Below are 22,673 nucleotides of genomic sequence, written 5' to 3'. Positions count from 1 at the left end.
CGCCACGGAACGCAGCAGCAACTCTTCTCTGGGGAGTGGGCTGGGGGCCTTTGGCAGCTTGTCTCCTGCCCCGCAAGTGCCCTCTTACTGCAGATGGAGGTAGCCAGAAAACCACGTCCCAGATTTCAAGGCGTGGGTCTAGTGCGGCCTACCGCAGTCTCTGCTTTTCTCTGAAAAGCACTTGTAACACACTCTTCCAGCTACCCGATGAATAGTGCTGCTTGATTTCAACATTCTAAGCATGGATATATTCCTCTCCAAATTAGAGCAAATTATAAATCTGATCTGTCTCTGTAGATTACAGACAGTCCCAAGCCATTGGTTTGTTAAAAATTAACACACTGAGGATGGACACTCGTATTGTTTTTACTTGGATGTACGTGGATTACACCATGGTGTGGAACCGGGGCAGGTCCACAGAACAGGCTACCGAATCCGGACCATGCAGCAGCACACTAGGGCTTCACTGATTTTGATGGGCCAAGAAGTTCTTATTCCAGTTCCTTCCAACAGCTACGCCTCATCAGGTAGCTCCTAAGACCACTTCCAGCTTGAGAACATTTCTCTGGACCTCCCTGAGTAGCAGGACCACCTGTGTAGAATTCTACCTGTCACTGGCAGCACTGACGTGTGAGCATGCCCGCGGCTCTGATTTGAGCTTGGTGATTCTGAGAATGAAGAGGTGGGAGATACCAAAAAGTACCATCTAGAGCGGCACTACCAGAACCGGGCCAGCACATCCACAGTACGCACGGGATGAGGAAAAGGACTCAGAACTAGAAGTTTCCTCATATTATGGAAACTCTAAGACAGAGGTACTTCATCAATATTTCTTCAAAAAGCCAAGTTCCTTGAAAATAAGCCCATTGGGAATTTCTGGAATTCAAGATGGGGGTTAAGGTTTTATTATCTCCTCCACCAGCCAAAGAGGATCATTACTCTTTTCCTCCTTTTTGAACTAATGAGGGGTAAGTCCCTTGGGTAGACAAAGCCTTCAGTTGATCTGGGGAATGAGACTAATATTTCAGAAATGGCACTTGGCAAAATAAGTCCTTTACTTCACACACATCTGTTCTACATCTATTGGAATCTAAATTCCTTCAGAGCAGGGGAAATTTCAACCCTGCTCAAAATAGATACTAATAAATATTGCAGCAAATCACTGACATCTCTAGCAAATGGCTTTGACGGATTAGTGGAACTAACTCCCAGACTAACTTCTTGGAGGTATACTAAACATCTTCAGCATTTTATGACTTTCTTCTTTTCCTGTTTGCTCTTAATATGTCTTGTAACTTTTCCCTAACAGCCATTTCTATAGGCAACCCACATAGATTCTGAATTTTAATTATTTTTAAAAGTATCATACTGCTGCTATTTGTTATGACCAGTTATATTTATCATGAGTCCCTTCCTTTCTTTTCAACCCCACAAATATTTGCCCAGGATAGTTTCTGAATTGCTGGGATTATCATTCTGCTAGCATTTTCTAGGAGGATGCAATCAAAGTGAATTTGAGCTGATCAGTTTTGAAAAATCTGCAACCACAAGCATGACCTATGTCCCCAATAGCAGGTACACTATTATAAATGATCTTACTATGCAGCCTCTTTAAGTTTTTCTTCCCAGCTTTCAAATAGTTTGTATTATTTTGCCACAGAGCAATACCTGACTGAGACATTCTCTTTGATCTGGGGTACTTTTCTCAATAATGGTGAACATGATGCAGAATGGTTAAATATCCATAAGCCCCCACATGGCATACAACCTGCTTGTCTGACGCCATAGTGCCTGAGTTGAATCCAGGGAAACTCCTGTGGAAGAAGACTCACCTCATCCACCAGGAACACCAGCATGGAAAAATAAAGCCAGGACCCCTGAGGACTTGACTAACTAAATCCCGTTCATTAACCCACTGGAGTCTGGGGCTGAGGGTGTCTTTGGTTTTCTTCCACTCCCTCTAAGAGAAAACACCCAGAGATACAAGAATGAGAGCCGACTGAAAGAGCTGGTGGGAGAGTGCTGTAGACATTCTTCCTTGGGAACTGACAGTTATTCCAGCATCAAAGATGAGCATGCTTGTTTCCATTTTACAATTGCGTTTTAGAAAGACGGGAGGATGCGCAGTGAGACAGGGAGACAACCGTAGCCGTAGGAGGCGAGCATATCGTAAGCCTGGCGCTAGGTCAGTGGAGAGTCAAAGCCCCCGTGATACACCTTGATGACAAAAATACATCAGTGCGAAATTAGCTCTGCATTGTGAGAGCTGGGTTAAGTACCAGACTCCCGGCATGTAGTTTCCACCCTCCTCTTCTGCTTGGTAGTGGCCAACGACCAGATTCTATTTCAAAGGTCTTATTTCCATGAGCCCATAGGAACTGTAACACGGAACCTTGGTGCCTTGTTTGGCATTTAGCAGTTAATTTTAAGACACTAAGACCTGCTACCTCAGTAAAATCATGTTGAAACCAATTTTAATTCATTCAACCATCTTCCATCCTGTTGGATCAAGAACTTACACTGGTACCGTGGACGCTTAAGAGTATTTTCTCTACAAAAGCACTTCCTCCTTATTCTAGTAGAGAACTCAGGAGTTACTCTTTAAGCTCAAAATGTAAATCAGTGCCTGTACTATACCCCGAGAGTCACACACATCAACAGCAAAAGAGTAATACAATAAAAAGGCAGTGGCATCCTGTCCCTTATAGCCATTTTGGGTGTCAAATGTTCATCAATACCACAAGCAAGTTATGACGAGACAAAAACCTACTTATATGGATATTTCTTTGGGATTTGGATCCTTGCTTAGAGAATCCAGTTTCATTGCACGCATGGGGGTATACAGAATAGATGTTCCACAAAGAAGAATCTAACCAACAACCAAACACATAGAATTGCACTCATGCTCTTTTGGGAAATTCTAAAAGATGAGTCAATAATAAAAAGGTGGAGTTAGTAACTATGTTTGCAGACATGAGTGTTTGTTTCACATACACTCACAGATATATATGCCTGTGTAAGTACTGCTTTAGCTAAATAAGCATGCCCTATACGATATGGATATATTAATATATATGCATGCATGTTTTTGTACATTCTTAGGTTTTCACACATGTGTGTACATGGGTGCTGTGTATGCAAGGGTATCCTTATGTACACATTTCATCTCAACTTTTTAACAAGAAGGATAGGTTTGGCATTCATTGTGTTTCTTTATTAGGTTTGCTATCCCAATCATTTCCCAGCTAACTCCTCTTCTAACTATGGCAGTCTTAGTATGGTATTGTTTTTTCCTGAGAACATTCATTCCATTTCTTGTTTCACAGTCAAGTTTAGTCTAGTCAATGTTTTTGTACTCAGGCATCTTTGATTAAGGCATATGCCTTTTTATTTATGGAAAGGAATAATTTGTTTGAGAAAAAGTTTCAGTGAAACTTTAGTCTATAAAGCTACTAATTACTCCTTCCTGCTGTGAACATTAGTTACCAGGGAGATACTAGCTTGTATGTTGTTGGCTAATAGGCACACAGGCTGTTTTACTGTATGATGTTTCCAGTATTTTAATTAAATGAGATCTAATAGGAAAACTCAAAACATTGATTTCTTCTGTGCCACGAATCAATGCACATGAAGCCCTGAAACTGTGTCCACATTTGAGGCAAGGCAGTCACGTTCCAATGGATTTCTGAAGTCATGCTTTATCTCAAGAGGGCTGTGATGACTCCAGTCAGGCCGTGCATCACCAGCAAGGAATGAAGCCCTGACTTGTCGTGTCTTCCAATTTTCCCAAGTTGGAGTTTCAGGTTTGTATGCAAAACCTTCCCATGTTAAATACTGCCTCCTGCCTGAATTTTATCCAGTGCATTCTATGCATTCTTGAGGGGCAGTCATATGAGGCACCAGTTTACTGCTTGTGCCTAGAGCAATTCCTGGAATGCCCTAGATAGCTAACCCTAGTGATTCTGGATGATGAGCTGGTGCCCAGGGGTTGGTAGTGGGGTTAGAGTATATGCGTGTGTGTCTATGTGCCTAGATGGACATGAATACACACACACACACACATACACACACACATATGGACACATGTGGTTATAGGGAATCTTTACTCTCACTTTGGGCTTCAAATGAAGCTTTGAGAGTTAGGAAGGACGGTCTGCTTATCCTCACTTTCTCCGACCAGGCAGGAGGGTGTCCTAACTATGATAACCAGAGCAGGGTCCTGGACAGATATGAGGAAGATAGTTAGACTAAATCACCTAAACACAACATGTATTATTTCCTCCAGGAGTTTTCCTTGCAATTTTCTTATCCTGGAGGAGAAAATTTCGGAGAGGCCCACCAGAGAAGAAGCTGGGGAGACACAGCTATCACAGAAGAGGCTGGGTAGAGCAGCCACCAACCGGAGGGCCTGCTATGGGTTCCCCATGTACACACAGAGAATCTGCGGGTGCCCATTGGTGGATGTTTCCAAAAGTTTTGCTTTAACTTTTCCTGCAAGGTTCAACTTAGAACTAAAGAATAGTATCAAGACTCAATAGATCTGAGACTTGTAGTTTCAGTAATCTATAAAAAATAAATCAGCTATCTGTAGGTTAGCATGCTCAAAATGCACGAAGGTTAATGCTAAGGTCCTTGTGTATTGAATACAGATCAGGGGCACCACTAATCCAAAATATGAAATCCAAAATGCTGGAAATTCTGAAACAATTCGTTTTTATGCCACAGTGGAAATTGCCACAGCTGATCTATGTGGCAAGTCAAAGTCAAAATGTAAACACACAAGAGTGACTTAAAAGTAGCTTTGGGAATATATGAGCCATAAAAGCATTTCATGTCTAAATGTGTCTTTTCCTCAAGATACCTCATCATGGATATGCGAGTAGCATTTCAAAATCTAAAAAAGAAATCAGGAATCCCTGATGTCTGAAATGAGTGTTACTGACCTGAATAACCAATCCAGAGCCACGTGTAGAAAGGGTGTTAATTATGACTTTCTAGAAATTGATTCGGGTAAGTTGCTGACTGATTGTGGAGCTAAGTAGTGATGATATGGATAACTTTTCCTCTAAGGTTAAACTTAGAACTAAGTAGTGATGATATGGATAACTTTTCCTCTAAGGTTAAACTTAGAACTATAAGAAGAGTATCAAGACTCAGTAGATCTGAAACTTCTAGATTCAGCAATCTGTAAAAAATAAAGGACAGTAAATGACTCTGTAAGGAGGGCATTATTTTTTATGAGATCACAGTCATAAAAGTTGCAGTTAATAACTCAGGGGCATTTCCATGGCCAATTAACAGAAAGGATACATGATGATATGCAAGCATGCAGTTCTAGCATCAGAACTAATATAAGCTTGGTAACTGGATGAGAGTAAGATGACATCTGTGCTTAGCCCCACAGGAAGACGGTTTAAGATCTAGCTTACCACTATCAGGCCTTGGAGAGATGTAGGTATTTATTTTTATTTTGTTTGCTGGTCCTGGAGCTTGAACTCAGGCCCTCAGCACTGCCCTTGAACCTGTCTGTGCTCAAGGCTAGCACTCTACCACTTGAGCCACAGCACCACTTCTGGTTTTTTCTGTGTATGTGGTACTAAGGAATGAAACCCAGGGCTTCATGCATGCTAGGCAAGCACTCTACCACTGAGCCACCTTCCCAGCTCCTAGGTATTTTTATATAAAGAAGTTTCAATTGTACCAATAGGACACTCAGGATGTGTCTGTCCTATATGAATTCTCACAGGGAGGTACAGAGGTGGGCTGGGGACTGAGGTATTTATGAGTTACTGAGTGCCAGGCATGAAGCCAGAATCTTTGCACAGAGCGAACCGGTGGGGTAGGTTTTACTTCGACCATTTCGGTGCTGAGGAAAGGAGAGGCAGGGAGGTTAGAGAACTGGCCGCAGTTAGTATGTGTATAGGGCAGGATTTGAGCCCAGATACACCTGGTTCCAAACTCAGGAGTTTGACACAGCCCTCCATGATCTCCCACCAGGGTCATCTTCTTTTACTATGGATGAATTTGAAGTAACAGGCGCTGTGCCTGTGTTGAACTACACCACCTCATGGAAGCCTGCAGTGGTTCTTGGGAATTTGGTTTCCTGATGTAACAGGGTTACCTGAAGAGATTGAGTACAGTTAGGCCTTGGAGCCTTTCTCCAAGACAGTTCCTTGTGCTGCTGTTTCTGTGTTTTATCTGCCTTTACTGCTTCTAATCCCATTTCTGCTGGGTAGTACAGTATCAATACTGATAAATAATTCACCATTAGTCCATTTCTACACAGCATTAGTCTCCCTCCTCCTCCATGATCAGGCCCGTTCAGCATGGTGCTCCTCTGTATCTGGGGGACTGTCTATCAGGAAGCCCAGTCTGAACTGAATGGCATCTGATGACTGTTTGCTCATCTTGTTAGAAGACAAAATACAAGTACCTATTACAATACAACTGGCTTGCCTTAAATTCATCATATTCATTCGGCCAACTCAGGCTCATTGAATGTACCTGGGAGTCATAAACTCTGCTGGGTTTTAGAACATAAAGGCGAAAAGTCCCGCACAAACCCTTTGAGGACCTATAAACTTAATGGGAAGACAGGCAATTTCTCAAGAAATTGTCACAGAGGTAATGGGAGAAGAAATAGGAGATAGTACAGTCCGGAGACAAGTTTGAAGGATGGCAGGAAGAGGGAGAAGCATGAGGGGCGTGGCACAGGGCAGGGGGTCCGCAACCATAGCCGGCTTGGAAATGCTTCCCTGTAAAGTGTCCCATAGAAACAGTGCTAAGGAAGGGACGGGGGCTACACGCTTCACGAGCGTGTCAGGTTGGTGAGGCTGAGCGCTTTAACCCAGACGTGACCAGAACACCTGGAGTGAATGACAAGCGGCATCTGTACAGCTGAGTACTCAGGATGCTGATGTGTGTGGTGTGGTAGATGCACAAAGTACAAGCGATGGTAAGCTGGTGAGTTACGGCAGTAACAGAGGATGCAGGAACTGGGCTTGGAAAGGCTCTTTAGACAGAGGATCGCAGAGGGGAAAGAACACAGGGCAACCTTGCTATTGGCTTGAGGCTAGCTAGCAAGTGACTTCAGGGTAAACGCGGCAGTCACCAACTTACAAAATACCCGTCTACTAATACGTTGCACACAATGCAATGGCAGCCTGCTAAAAAGAAATAATTAAATATTTTGCATATAGAAGTATGCCATGCAGGAATATTAGTTTTTCTTTTATTTTTTTAAATTTACTTATTTATTTTTGGGGGACCCGGTTGTGGGGCTTGAACTCTGGGCCTGGGCGCTGTCCCTCAGCTCTTCAGCTCAAGGCTAGCGCTCTACCACTTGAGCCACAGCGCCACTTCCGGCTTTTTTTCTTTTTGCTTATGTGGTGCTGAGGAATCGAACCCAGGGCCTCAGGCATGCAAGGCAAGCGCTCTACCACTAAGCCACCTTCCCAGCCCCAGGAATATTAGTTTTTCTTTCTTCTTTTTTTTTTTAAATGCCCACCCTGGGGCTTTAACTCAGGGCCTGGGTTCTTTTGCTCAAGGCTAGCACCCTACCACTTGAGCCACAGTGCCACTTCTAGCCTTTTTTTGTTGTTGTTTTTTGAGTAGTTTGTTGAAGATAAGAATCTCACAGACTTTTCTTCCCTGGGCAGGCTTCAAACCATAGTCCTTAGATCTCAGACTCCTGAGTAGCTAGGATTACTGGCATGAACCACAAACATCAGGGCATTAGTTTTAATTGTGATTAAATTTTTAAAAAATTTACATTTTTGCTGGAGATGTTAATACAAATGCTTATGGAATTAGTGGATTTTTTTTATTGTGTGTCAACTGACCTTTCCTATTTTTCCTTATTTTTGAATTCAATGTTTAAAATCAGAGTTTTTCAATCCTTGTTTTATACCAAGAGCATAGTTTAAATAGGACCAATAGTGCAATACTACTTTGTCTTTTACTTTAGCTCTTAATTACTCATCTTTTAATCACTTTCGCACTTCAATCATTCTACGGGGATTTTAATTGTGATATATACATATATCTATGTGTGTATATACATACATATATCACAATTAAAATAAAAGTATATTTTCCAAGAATTCTTTCAAAGAGTTCTTTCTTCTCTGCAAACTCCCATTTCTCATGTCTCTTTTTTCGTGGATGAGTTCCTCTCTTGTAATTGTGTAGTAATACAAATTAGTGTACTGAGTTCTACATTCTAAATTTCCTCGGTTTTCTTGAAGTTGCTACTTTGGGTGGAGCTCCATGAGGAGGAAGGCAATGGTTAAGTGGTTCAGAATGGGCTAGGGACCTTGGGGCCCTTCACAGGGCTTCTACTCATCTTCTGCGCATCATCTCACCCAGCCCTTGATTCCAGGGCTCCCCAGAACTCTGTGTGAAACTCTGCTTCTCACTGGCTTCTTCCTCAGGAAGCATTCAATTTCACCAACTGCCTTCACTGTTTCCAGTGAGTTTCTGTGGCTCCTCATCTACGCCGTGTGGACATATGGTCTGCCTTACTCACTCGGCTGTGTCCATGTAGTTATGCTTTCTTATTGGTTCTTTGGAGGAACTTGGGTTTGTTGTAGAGATAACCCCATGGGTCAGTCTGCCACATGCAGCCAGAAATCTTGAGAGGATTCTAGATTGTCCAGTTGACAAGAAGACCAGTGTTGATGCCCTTGAGTCTTATGTACTTCAAATGGCCCTGTTTTAGTTAGTTTTGTTTTTGTTTTTGTATTAACTCTTCAGTATTAGTTTGGAACAACTAAGCTCCTCTGGCATTTCTTTCCAGAAAACCAGCATAACCACATGGTCCAGTTTTGGAAAGACTTGCCTAGGGAAAGAAAGTTGATTGAACATATCAACTTTGGTTTTTCCATTTGAGATGGTGTTAGTGTTTGTTTCTAGAATGTTATGAAGTCAGACCTGGAAGTTATAGGTGAATTATTTTGTGATCTTGTGAAGAAAGGCCAGTCAGTGAACTCAAGATACTTTTGATAGGAGAACACAAATCTCTGCTCTGCTCTCCTTCCCTCCCCTCCCTTCCCTTCCCCTCCTCTCTCCTCCTCTCTTGCCTGCTCCTTCTCCCATTCCCTCTTTCTTGGTGCTTGGGAATCACCCCAGGGCCTGCATGCTGGGCAAGTGCTTTACCGCTGAGCTACCCTGCCCCCAGTGTTCAGATTTACTATTCTTGGTGCTTCAATGGAGGACTGACATTAACTATAAAATAAAGTGTTCTTTGCAAAATATTTTTTTCTGCTTCATATTTTGTAATTATAAAGAAAGAGAGAAATTTAGTTTTTAGCATTCACCTTGCTCACTAATTAAGTCTCTACTATCTGGAGCTTAAACATTTTGGTGACAAAGTAGTTCTACAATGTGTTGATGAGCTGGAGCTCTTCTTGGGTGATTAAGAATGGTTCTACTTTAAAGGCACTTGACTGATGATATGAACTGATTCACATAAAGCACAGGCTGCTCTGACTGGGGTGAGGTACAAGAACATTGCTCCTTAACTTGGATAAACAACTCTGAATGTAGTACTGTGCCTCATTTGTCCAAAAAAACCCAATTCCACGTCATGTCTCTGTTGTTTTTAACCACCTCCCTGAGAAGAGGAAGTGAGAAAATATATGTGGTATTTACTGTAAAAATAAAAGCATCATAAATATGCAAAAATCCCAGATGTAGATATTGGAACTATATCCCACACGGTGTAATCACATGAACAGAAATGCATAAAGACTTCTCCACACTCCAGAAGAAATCCAGTGCTTTCCCCCCCTAAGTAATGTGTGCATATCATTTAGTGAGAATATTAAAATGCAACAGTGAAGAGTTGTTTTTATAATATATACATGTAAACACATATACACAACCTGTTTTTGATTTTTGGGACATATCTTGTGTAGCCAGTGTGCCCTTGAGCTCCTGATATTCCTGCCTCAAGCATGCCAGTATTACAGATGTGAACTACCATGCTCAGCATTGTGTAATATTTTGACTTAAATTGCATGCCACTGTGGCTCTTATTAGAATCTACACGAAGGCTATATAAGAACCAGGCAAGTTCCACTTAAGAACATTTTGTGCAGAGGAGTACAAGGTCTACAGAGCATAGGGCTCCCAGATGGCGCACAGGCCACAGCTGTAGACCAAGGCCAAGTGCTGGTCTTCTAGTCACTTCCATGCACTGTCTCTTCTGCCAATCATTTCATTTGAAGATGGGAAGATGCTGGACCTCACACTGACTCTCTGGAGTCTTTAAGAATGTGGTGTGGGAGGGAATTGTGGGCGTGGCTCCTTTGCATGTTGGGGTAGTGGCCTTGGAAGGGGTAATGTGTGAGCATGCAAGATCTTGAGCCTTTCCTAGTATGATGAGGACTCTAACTATAATCACAGAGTCAGACGTCTGGAAAGGCTCTTAGAAATTACCTCTGGCCACAAATGCTTAACAGAAAAGAGGGTTGGTGGCTTCCCAAGGCCAAATGAAGCCAAAAGCCCAAGTTTCCTTCTTGTGTTCCCTTGATAGACTCTGACCTCCAGTAGCTCTAGTGATATTCTGGTGCTGAACCACTGAATCTCACTCCTGAAATACTGCAACTTACTGAGCCTTCAGACTCTGATTCTTCAGAGCCAATCTTATGAAACACGGGAGGCACTTTCACATTTCCCAGCTGTTTCTGTTTCTTAGTCTCTGAATGGTAGAATTTCCCCATGATTCACTTTTGAATTGAAGTGCAAACAGAAACGTTATCTCATTTATACCTGATGCTCCTCAAACCGAGAAAGTGCTGGCCTACTGTCTGGGCTTCCATCCATCGGCTGCTGCCTGGTTTCCGAGCTCTGTGCACAGCATGGCAATGTCTGGTAAAGTCCAGGCCTGCTCCATGGGCCTGCCCATGGTTCACATTGGAAATAGCTGCACTTATCCCAAGTAGGACAACCTTGTGAGGAGCCATTAAACCGGAGATGGTGCTGTCCATGAGTAACTCCAGAGCATCTGCGATTTCATCTGCTGGCAGAGTTGCTTCACTGCAGGAAGACACATTTCTTCTGGGTGGATGGTGTGTGTCACATCCAGGCTGAGTGCTCCAAGTGTCAATAAAAATCGATTCATTCTCTCCCAGGCCAAATGTGACTGTGATGCTCCTCTGTCCTCTATCAGACACACGAGACAGGAAAACCCTGGCTGTCTGGAGGCATATGATCACAGAAGCCCCCTCCGACTGTGGACTGGACAGCTGCCTTCTGGGTAAGCTTGACAGTCGAGTACTGCTTACTGCAAGGATCTCTGCTCTTCACAACAGCTGTCCTCTGTGAAGCTGTGGTTGTGCTGGAGAGTTGGAGGGTTCAAGAACAAGGGGATAATGTTTCTCCAGGGACAGACACGTTGAGAGATGTGTCCTAAGCAGCATCATAATCTGCTAATGCTTCATGCTGAGTAGAAGTTCTCATGGAAGCTTCACCACTTCTAGAGGAGGAGATGACAGAGGGGTCTCACTTCTTCAATGGGCAGCAGATTCTTTTATTGGCCACAATGGACTATGCTCACGCATCAACACGGTCATCATCCCAAGGCTAAGGGGACCGTCACCGGCAGCGAGGGAGATATTCTCCTGGCTGGTTCCAGCTGGCGTATTTAAGCACAGTGAAGGGCAGCTACTTCGCCATTTTTGGCTTTAAGGCCAGTCAAATAAGCAGATGTGGCAACTTACTCTTACAGCTCCCTCATGAACACGGAAAAGCTTGATAGTTTTTTTTTATATCAAATATCAAGGTTTACTAACAAACTCATCTCTCCCTGTAGACAAGGCCACATGTCATTAGAAAGAGAGGAATGTGGCCGGAATGACCCTGATGGCTGAGGTTACATGAAACCCATCTAGCAACCTGTAGCCCATTCTCCTGATATGCTCAGATGACAGTGCCCAGGAGTAAAAGTAGATGTCCTTAGCCGTGCACTCTCAACCCCTAGGCTGCAGGAGTTGATTAGCTTTTCTTTCTTTCCTTAGATGTGTTCATGTATTCTCAGTGATTATTCCCAACTCTTGGCCTGATAAATCCCTTGGGGAACTGGCAGGGAAGAGCTGGGACTGCTCACCAGGAAGAAGACAGAGATCACAAGTGAACCAGTGATGCTGGGGCTAGCCAATGCGGGAGGTGGCACCACCAGTAAGGTGCTGCTGACTTAGCTGAAGCCCTAGGTGAGGGGGACTGGCGGGCCCTGGGCTTTTAGGAGAGGAACCTGTGGGCCTGTGGGGAGACAGCTAAGCGTTCCTTCTCTTAAATGTGCTCATTGTTGAGTGCATCCACATGCTCTGTAGTGACATAAAACCTGGAAATTGCTGTCCGTCAAATGCAGTAAATGTAGTCACGTATCCCAAACAGAAGTGGGATGTTCACATAAATTTTCTCTCTTTCCCTCAGCTGTTTTGACTCATGAAAACCAGCTTCCTTGGAAAAGTCCTGAATATATCTTTTTTTAATTTCCATGTTCAGGTTGGTGTCAGAGCAAGCCTCACAGCATTTAAAACTGTTGAATACAGCAGATACTCCAAATACTTGATTCATTGCTTCCCAAGAAACACGGGCTGTAGAAAATGGGAGTGAATCCACTTCTGGTCTTACTTAAATGAGTGTGTGTTTAGCAGTGAAGAATCTCCAGAGGTTTCCACGGAGTTCCCTGAGTCAGAGAAAGTGGGTCATTTCAGAGACTAAACACAAGTCTCTGAATGAACTTTTTAATTTTTTTTTCATTTTCCATAATTAGTTTGAAATGTGTGTCCCCGGGGAGTCCTGTGTGCCCAACACAAGGGCTGTTAAAGCTGACAAAAACAATGACTCCAGCCAGGCCACAGCAGGTATTTTTGTCAGCACACACTTTGAAGAATACGAGCATATGCGTACACATACCATTACCTATTTGTATAAACAAAAGTATTCTAATCCCAAAGAGTTTAATATCTCTAGCTTCTTTAAAAAAGGAAATTCAGTTCAGGCAGTGACACCAGCTAAAACGACGATGTTCAGGCAAAGATCACAAAAGCACTCAGAAACGAATTCTTTCATGCTCGATAGGACTTTCCCTGCCTCAATTTCTCCTGAAGAGGTATCGATATCAAAGAAATAGGAGACCAACTCTCCTACTTCACCACCCTCCTGGTCCACCACTCTCCTATTGAGATGGACAATGGATACGAAGGAAACCTGTGCAGTGACCCCATGATCTGCAAAGATGAGAAAAGAGGAGAGCGGTAGAAGGCAGATGACTGGCATGAAGCTTGTCTTTGGATAGAGTGCTGTCATGGTGAATCTCCTCCTGCAGCTGATGGGTTGGGAAAGGATATTCGTCAATCTCTAGGTCTATGAAGGATGCTCCTGAGGGGTTTGGAGGTGGGGTCAATGTAGGTGGGATTCAGCCACACTGGACTCAAACTTTAGAAACGCTTAAGCGTTCTGTTTTAGCCAAGGGTGGATGTGGATTTCTCCTCTGTCTACAGAGGGTCCTGCTGGACTGGGAGAGGTGATCTGTGAGTGTCTCTATCATTGTGGCCAGGTAGGAGAGCAAGCTAGACAGGGGGTCAACCTGGGTCTTATCGAAAACGAGCTCCTGTATGGGCAAGGGGATTGTAGGAGACAGTGGCTCAAAATGGACAGCTGGAGGCTTGCAGGTTGCAGAAGGACTTGTGTGTCAGCGACACACATCCTTCTCTCCTGAGATGCTGCGCGTGGAAGGGAAAGGGCTCATCAGAACTCTTGTGCCAGTGTTTGAGGCTCGTCAGAAATATAAACTTGTTTGGTGTCTGTGTTTGGGACCTCAAGGGACTCTTAGAACTGTCAGTTACCTAAGAATAAACAGGCAGCTCCTGAGCCCGCTGGAGTTTTCATCCAGGTGTGGGAACATCGCACCCACTGATGCATTCTCAGTGTCAGTTCAGCAAAATTAAGATGCATTTCGGCGATGTCACCAGCCATGTGTGTTCAATACAGTAGACGCACAACTCTTCCCTCGAGGACCAGAGTTGACAGAGCGTTGGCAGAAGACATTTCCCAGAGACTTGGACTACCTTGCATTTCACCTAGCCAGTGAATTACTAGCCTCCATACTAATTCCTGTGATTTATTTTCCAATCTGGAAAGCTCAAAGACTAGACATGGCCACATGCATCTTGTCAGTTGCTTTTCAGAATGTCCTGCAGGCGGACTTGATTCTACCTCTCTCTACTCCCATCCCTTGCATCTACAGTGGTTTCTTTCCAATTAGAGATGGAAGGCAAATGGTAATGATCTTTAGGAAATACCACAGGACATTGGTAGGGAAAGAAGGAAATGGCTGGTGGATTCTACAATCTCCTTGAACAATAAAGGGAAGTTTCTAGGGCCCCCGCCCCCACGTGATGTGGAGTGGCACTCTAGGGTTGTGAGTTAATAAAGGCTCCCTTAGGGTCTTTCTCTACCTCCACTCAGGAGTCTCCAAAGACACAGGGCTATTTGTTTAGCTATGTTTTCCTTTGTTCCTAGGAAACTATTTTCCATGTAGAAGCAAGCACAGTAATTTTCAGCCAAAGCTGGGGAGTCAGAGGCAAAGTATGTTTTGGCATGATTGGGCCTGCAGATAAAAGCTGCTGAGTGGCATGTGGGAATTCATGCACTCAGCCCTCCGCACTGACAGGGAGGAGAAAGACTGGGATCCTGATTGCCACATGAGGTTACAGAAGACAGGATGTCAGAAATGTTTAAAAACACATAAGCAAGAATGCCTCTTCCAAGATGCCTCTTGGAAGACTTGGGTTTTCTTGGATTTGTAATTACTTTTCTTTTCCTTATGGAACTTTTTTTTTTTCTAATGTCAGATCTTCTCATCTTCCCTCTGAACACAGTCTGTTCCCACCCTCCCCCTGAAAGTGCTGACATGTCTTTGATGTGCATTGGACCTACAAGCATGCAAGCTCTACTCACCAGGAAAAGAGAGAGGGGGTAGAAATGGACAAGGGCAAGGAGGAACGAGGCAAACTCTTCACCTTCGACTTAGGCTCCTGACTTTAGATACTGTTTATTCTCTCTGCATCTTCAACCCTTCCTTTGAAAATACCTGTTAGCTTGCTCCTGTTCTAAACTAAAGGTTCGGCTTCAGGCTTATTTATATTTAATAAGCTCTAACGGTTGCCTGCTATAACTTCAACACTAGCTGTATTTTATGTCCAAACAGCTCACAGGTGAGGAGTCAGATACAGACCGTAATTTTCTATTTCATTTTTTTGGCTGTTAATCCATGATGGGCATACTTACATCGATTTCATTTGGGACGTTATTTAATCCACACTGAATTTAAAATGCTTTTAGGTCCTCTGCGATTTCCTGAGATGTATGAAATATGCGGTCACTTTTCAAAATGAGGAATCTAAGAGATGACACATTATCTCTTGAAAATCAAGTCATCATTCAATTGTAAGGATAATCATCCAATTTTTATTTTGTTCTTCTTACAGTCCTAAAAAATGCTCATGTCTTAAAGTTTTCTTTCTTTTTTTTGAACTGGTGATAAAAAATCATCAGTGTGACTACATGTCTCATGGTGTGAGGTAAGGCTTTCAATATAGGGAAACATCATAAGACTGTCCTCTTCTTAAAAAGGGAACTTATCATTTGACTTGGGTCACACATTTTTATCCTCTGCTCACAATTTTCTCATGGTCAAAATTAGAAGTTTATACTGGCAATAATAATAATAATCCTTAAGTTTCTCCTATTTAAATTATTGAGATACTACATCTGTGTTCTCCAATATGGTAACCACCCGTTACATGGCTACTGGGCACTTGGAAAGTGGCAAGTCTAAACTAAAATATTCTGTAAGCGTAAAATGTGTTCCACATCTTGAAGATAGGACATCAAAAAGGAATGTAAGATATTTTGGATCTCTTAGATTAAGTAAAGTATGTTATTAAAATGACCTTTACGCATGTGTTTCTTAAATTTTGTACTGTGGCATACATTTGCCTGGTATTGCATTATTATTAGCCTCAATGTTGACCTGTCGCAAACTCAACAGGCATCAGAAGTTTAACTATCTAGTGAGCAATGTTTCCATTTTGAGGTCCTTACACCTCTAAAAGTCACTTCCTCTTTAGGTTACCTTCTTTGAAATCTTCTAGAGAGCATTTGAACTCTATAGGACTATCTCAGCTCTCTGTCAGAAAAGATGGTGAGGAAATAGGCCATAATGTTAAAAAGAGACTACGTTTAAATAATGGTATTCTGGTTCTTTTCCTTCCTTCCTTCCTTCCTTCCTTCCTTCCTTCCTTCCTCCCTTCCTTCCTTCCTTCCTCCCTTCCTTCCTTCCTTCCTCCCTTCCCTCCCTCCCTTCCTTCCTTCCTTCCTTCCTTCTCTCCCTCCCCTTCCTTCCTTCCTTCCCCTTCCCTCCTTCCCTCCCTCCCTCCTTCCCTTCCTTCCTTCTTTCCTTCCTTCCCTCCTTCCTTTTTCTCTTTCTTTTTCCTTCTTCCTTCTTCCCTTCCTATCTTTCAAGAATTAATATTGAAATGCTTATCTTTACTTTTTAGCATAATTTTTAGATCTATAAAAATCACAAAGACATAAAAAATGAGACGCTGACTTAAAAGGCAACATCCCAAGATGTTTCATTCTGCTTCTTTATATTTCTCATTTTTCCATACTGAATAGGTTACTTCTATCAAGAGAAAGCAATGCACTCTGTTTAAAAATTACATTATCCACCTACTCTTTTAACTTTAAACCTCAGTTAATTTGCATGCTGATTTTTCTTAGAACTCCTGAAGCTTTTATCTCTTACTCGATTAAATTAAATAGTAGGCACTTTAGCTTTGACCTTCAATCTTCATGCTCACACAGATATTTAAAATTTGTTTTTGGTAACTACCATCAAACAGAACAGGGTTCAGTGGCAGTCTGTGCGGGAGATGCGAGGAAGAATGGTCACATCCAAATGAAACTTAAATGTGTTAAGTCGGATAGGATGGGACACACCTGTAGTCTCGGCTACTTGCTAGGCTAGGGCAGGAGCATTGCTAGAACCCAGGCTTTCAGGCCAGCAGCAAGACCTTGTCTCTTAAATAAAAATAATAGAGGTCCCGTTTCCAGGTGAATCGCACAGCAACGTGTACACGCGCCAGACAAGCTCTCCTAGCCACAGGCACTCCTGGGAGGCTCGAGCGAACACACATGTGCAGGACACACACAGAGGAGGAGGAAATAGTCTGCGTGTCCACCGGAGCGTCTCCTGCTGTCGCTTCTTCGCCAGGCTCCCTCTCCCACCTGCTGGGGGGATGGGGAAGGGCGGGGAGCATATCCAGGGCTGTGGTGAATGTCCCGGTGTCCCCAGAGGCCGGAGCGTGGACACCCAGAGCCTGTCTGCCGTCTGTCCTGCTGACTCTGGAATGATCTGGCTTCTAAGAGCCGGGCGGCTATGACTGGTATGCCTGGCCATGATCTACTCATGTGATTTGCGTTGGCTGCCTGGGGAAGGGGTTCCTCTTTCAGTTCCCACAAGGCCAGAGCCCTAGGGCCATGGCTCTGTCAGGCACCACAGAACTTACTGTTAGTCGTAAAGATGACTTCACCTTCTTGGGGCATGGGGTCTGTGTCCTGGACCACCTGCAAGGCTCCCACCGTCCGCACGGCAGGGTCCAAAGTGACTGAGCTTTCGTTCACGGTGGTATCGCTGGCCCCTGTGATCTGATTGGTCGGCGGTCCTCCCAGTGAGCCCTCAAAGTCGGTGGGCAGGTCGTCCATGCAGTCCGCATTGGGCTAAGGGCAGAGGAGAGCCTGTTCTCAGAGCATGCCACTCACTTACACATGAGATGTCTCTAGACTATTTTGTCCCAAAAGAAAATTAACTTTTCTACTGTTTTCTTCTCCAGCTACTTTATTATTTAAGTCTATAATACAGTTCATTCACATGAAAAAAATCTTAACATTCACATGAAAAGATCTTCCCAAAATTTCCTTACAAAGGCTCCTGTTAGAGAAAGCTCTGCAGATTTAATTGGAGAAGCAGCAAGATTTCCATGTTTAAATACTTTGGAGGAACAAGGGATATTTGTTTTTGAGGGAATTTCCTTTTATGCGGTGTTTACCACATAGGATAGAGTTGGCATCTTAGTAACTATCCCCAGGGACTCACCACTATTTACAAATATACTTGTGGGAGAAAAGTTGGAGGAGAGAGGAATCTGACTCACTGTGAAGTGCTCATTAAAGATACACATATACAAACACACATACACAGAACACTGTGCGAGGATGCTTAAAAAAATAAGCCAGCTGCATGTCTCGTGGCTCATGCCTGTAATTCTAGCAACTCAGGAGGCTGAGATCTGAGAATGGCAATTCAAAGCTAGCTGGGACAGGAAAGTCCAAAAAGCTGGAAGTGGATCTGTGGTACAAGTAGAAGAGCAAGAACCCTTGAGCAAGCAAGCTCAGGGGCAGAGCCCAGGTGTTGAGTTCAAGCCCCAGGAACACCACCCTTTTCCAAAAGAAATACAAGAAAAAGTAAGCTACAGCCTAACTTCAGAAAAAGACTCCTATGTATTTGACACAGGATCCACCATCCATCATCTTAAACTTCAAAATCAGGACCATGAAAATAAGATGAGCTCACCTCATTCATTCTGTCACTGCCTTTCTCCCTGAGCTGGCTGCCTGCTCTCCAGCCAAGGTCAAAGCAGCAGAGTTAGCTCCACGGAGCTGGGCAGGAGTTGCAGCCAGAGTTGAACTCCTCTAACTACTGGGACGACTGAGAAAAATATTACTCACTGAACTGTTCATTCTTTGATCTTCTGTTTAAGCAATGTGAATGTATTTTTTTCTCTCTCTCCTACATGAGCTTTTAGTTGTGTTGTCTATCTGAATTCATGAAGACTCATTTTAAAATACAGAAGAAAGGTATATGAAGAATGGGCGTGATTTTGTTTTGTATTTTGGGCTGAACTTCAGCTCGATGCGTGGTAATTCCATGCTTCTCCATTCCCAGTATATGCAGAACACATGGCTGGATGGAGGGAAGAGAATTCTGGGTGGACACTGGAATTAGCATCACATGCTATATTCAGAATTCATTAAGACTCCTGGACTCCTGGGGAGCACAAAGCAGGAGATGGGGTGCAGTGTTGTCCCCTGGTTCTACTTCCCCGAGGCTGGGTCCCTCAGCGGTGGACGCCACACGGGGCCTCCACTGTTGGGCGGAAGGCCCTCAGAGTGAGCGTGGACCGTTCTTGTCTCTGTCTTTTGTCTCTGCCTCTTTTGGAAGGGTGCCAATCCTCTAAAACTCAATTTGTCAAAATTCACTTTGCAGAATGACCCACTCGCGAGGAAATCTACTATCGTGAGGGATTTGGACATTTGGACATGAACTCTCTCTCTCCATTACCAGGCTTTCTCTTCCCTCCTAGTCTTTTCTCGCTTTATTTCAATTGCAATTTTTCTTTTACCAGAACGTTTTTAAAGAGAAAAGAAAGCGACAAAACAAGCATGGGCAGCCGCCTTTCCTTCCCCCCCGGAGTTCATTACACGCTTCCGGGAGTGACAGGGCAGACGCCTGGCAGCTGCGGCAGCCTACCTCTGCGACCTCACCTTCACCCTCTGGAAATGGAGCTGTGCGTCCCTCTCTTCAGTGTCACCTGTCCCCAGCACCACTCCTTTCCCATCCCCAAGGTCTCCAATCCAGGCGGATTCCTAGGCCCCCTCATTCCAGCTCAGTGTTACATTTTAGCCAGTGTTGCTTCCCAAGCAGCCGCTGCCAGTCCTGCAGCACCTCTCCTATTCCGTGTGGCTGAGGATCATGTATTTGCTTTGTCTCCTGGCCATGAGCATTGTGAAGAGAAGCAATCACATGGTGTGGATCATGAAGTGTTCTGCTCACGACAACTATGTGTTCAGGAAACGTTTTATCTGAGTCTCTGATTCCTGCCCTGAAAAACGTAGGCACATATGTATCTGATTAAGATGAGTGACAAGAAGACTTGAGAAAATACCTTAAGGGCTGTGAAGTTCCATGCAAAATGTAAGATACACTATGGAAAGATGTTCACTAAGGAAAACTGACAGTTACATCCACTCTAGGTGGCTCATCCAACAGAACCTTTTGAAATGAAACCCAGTTACATACTTCTAGGAAAAGTCACAATTGGAATTTTAAAAAAAGACATCAAATTCTGTCTGCAAACAAATCCCATGAAGGTACAGAAATTCAGCACAGCATTGGGCAATGAAAATAGATCGACAGAGTGGAGAACTGTGGAAATATCAGGTACACAGGCTTTTCTAGAAGGGAGCCATCAACCTACTTTCATCAGGACAGTGTTGGTGGGACAAGGGGGCTGCTGGTGTTATTACAGTAGCTTAGGAGATCCACTAATCTGGGCTGATGTACAAAAACAGCTCTGGACCTGGCTGGTAGAAGGTAGGATCAAAGCACTGTACTGTAGGGCCAAGGGATAAAATGCTTTCAATAGGCAAGAACTCCCAACACTTCCAGTTTAGTGTGATAGTTCTTTGAGCAAAATATACTGGGGACAGACCCCTGCTGTGGGGGGCACTTCTTGATCCGTGAGCTGTGCTCTCATTCTTTAGCTCCTTTCAGAGAAATCACTAATAAAAAGAAGTGACCCCAGCTCTTCACGTTTGACATACACCTATTTGTCTTACAGCATGGGCAGGTACACGGATTCTTGGTTGAAAACAACCAAATCAAAAGATGCAAACAAAAATAATATAACAGTACTGCCTGGATTGGAATGACCTAGTGGGTGATGGTTACAGCCAGGGTGTCTGTGAGTCAAGGCTATTATTCCAAGGAGAATCAGTGTAAATTGTAAAGTCTGAGTCTGGGACTGAAACCCTTTGAGACTTGGAAGTGCTATAATTTCACAGACATTTATCGAATACTTAAGTCCATGAAAAGGACACAGAAATGAAGGAATCAACAGACACCACTTATCAGAGAGCGACAGGTCTTTTCAGTGTTCTTTAAATAAAAAGAAATGGTGAGCCAAGAGGGTTCATGCGAGCCTACAGTCCTAGCCCTCTGGAGGCTACAGCAGGAGGATTATGAGTTTGAGACCAGCCTGGAGTACATGGCAAGTTTAAGGCCATCCTGAGATATATAGCGAGACCCTGTCTTTAAAAACGCTAACACCATTTCTTTAAGCTCAATTGAACACTGTGGTAGAAGGAGCCTTTTCTAATTAAGAGAGCCTGTAGATGACACGCAGGGTTTTAATGAAGGCACAGAAACTGCCTCATTAGCATAGAAAGGAACAAGCCCCAGATTCCTCCAGAGCTGTGACTTTGCCATTCTCTAGGACAAAACAGAAGAGGCCTCTGTGGCGGGCGGGCCGGGAAATGCCTGGGCTTCCTGCGCTATCCCCTGCTACTTGTGCTTTATTTTTCACGGAGGATGTGCTGTTCGGCGGGTTGAGCTTGGCTGACCGTTATGTTCAAAATCCTTGGAAAAATCCAAAAGATGAGACCAACGTTTATTTTCCTCTGAATTAAGTAAAATCCTGCCCTACTTGGTAGGCACTAGAGTATGGCCAGAATGTTCAGCTGCTAAAATGCACAATCTCAGTACATTTGAGAACAATCCCAACAACTACCGAGGAATTCTATTATTTTAGCAGCCATTCATAGTCATATTTGTAACTTTTCTGCAAGTAGCCCCTGGAGAAATGATAGCTACCTCGAGGGGAAAAGTTTGGAGTCAGAAACTGTTTAGTCCAAAATTTAAGTGCCATGAGGTTGTTTGGTTTCATTATCCTGACCGAAGATCCAGGCTGACACATAGACTTTGAAAAACATCCTGAGCCATAGGAACTAGGTCACAATGTACAATCCGGCTTCCTTTAATTATGAAGATGGTGAAGGGTTTAGAGAGCAAAGACACACATATATACCCCACATTTACTGGCTCCCTTAAAATAGTCAGTTACAGTCAGAAGTACACAGAACACAAAGATGGCAGTCTTTTGTGTGTGTGTGTGTTTGTGTGTGTGTGTGTGTGTGCATATGTGTGTGTATGTTTGGCACTAATAGAGGTTTACTCAGGACCTCATGCTTGCTAGGCAGGGTCTCTGCTTCACTTCTAGCTCCCTTCTGCACTGATTAATTTTGAGGTAGAGTCTCACTTTATGCACAGGCTAGCCTGGGCTGTGATGCTATTGTAATAGCATTGTGTTTCCCCTGTGTTGCTGAGGATGATGGATGAACCTTACTGTGTACAGCCACTGTCTTCTTCATCGTGGGGCAACAGGTATATGCCACCATGCCCAGCTATGGTATCTCTCAAACTTTTTGCCCTGGCTGGAATCAAGATCAGCCACCTTTCACGTAACCAGGATTACAGGCCTGAACCACCATGCTTGGTGTGAAGTTTGATTTTTTTTCTTTGTCACCAGTGTCTGGTAGAAAGGCTAGTCTCTCTTAATGTTTCACATTGGCTGTAGTGGATTTTTACTGTGAGTGCACTATGCATTTACATCTCTGGCCTGAACATGTAAGACACTGTCTTTCAAGGTAGTTCAGAGCTATCGTCATGTAGGTTGATTTGTGTGTGGCGGATCAATCCTGTGAACGGGCATATGGTTGGCACAAAGGCAGCTGGCCCAGGACTGGAAAAGCAGCCAGGGCCT

At 43.7% G+C, this 22,673-nt stretch overlaps 1 protein-coding gene across 1 annotated transcript in view; it reads right to left on the bottom strand.

Annotated features, from left to right (window-relative positions):
• The window catches only part of Rnf150 (ring finger protein 150), a 139,742-nt gene that overhangs the window by 14,173 nt on the left and 102,896 nt on the right, over positions 1 to 22,673 (bottom strand). Inside the window, exon 9 of the mRNA XM_042701605.1 lies at positions 17,583 to 17,793. Within this exon, the coding sequence (XP_042557539.1) occupies positions 17,583 to 17,793 (211 nt within the window). The remainder of the gene's footprint in view (positions 1 to 17,582; positions 17,794 to 22,673) is intronic.

This window comes from Dipodomys spectabilis, unplaced genomic scaffold, assembly GCF_019054845.1.
Source record: "Dipodomys spectabilis isolate Male_0828 unplaced genomic scaffold, ASM1905484v1 ptg000297l, whole genome shotgun sequence".
Taxonomy (NCBI): Eukaryota; Metazoa; Chordata; class Mammalia; order Rodentia; family Heteromyidae; genus Dipodomys; species Dipodomys spectabilis.
Note: the sequence above shows the minus strand (reverse complement) of the source record. Positions and strands in the feature narration are given on the sequence as shown.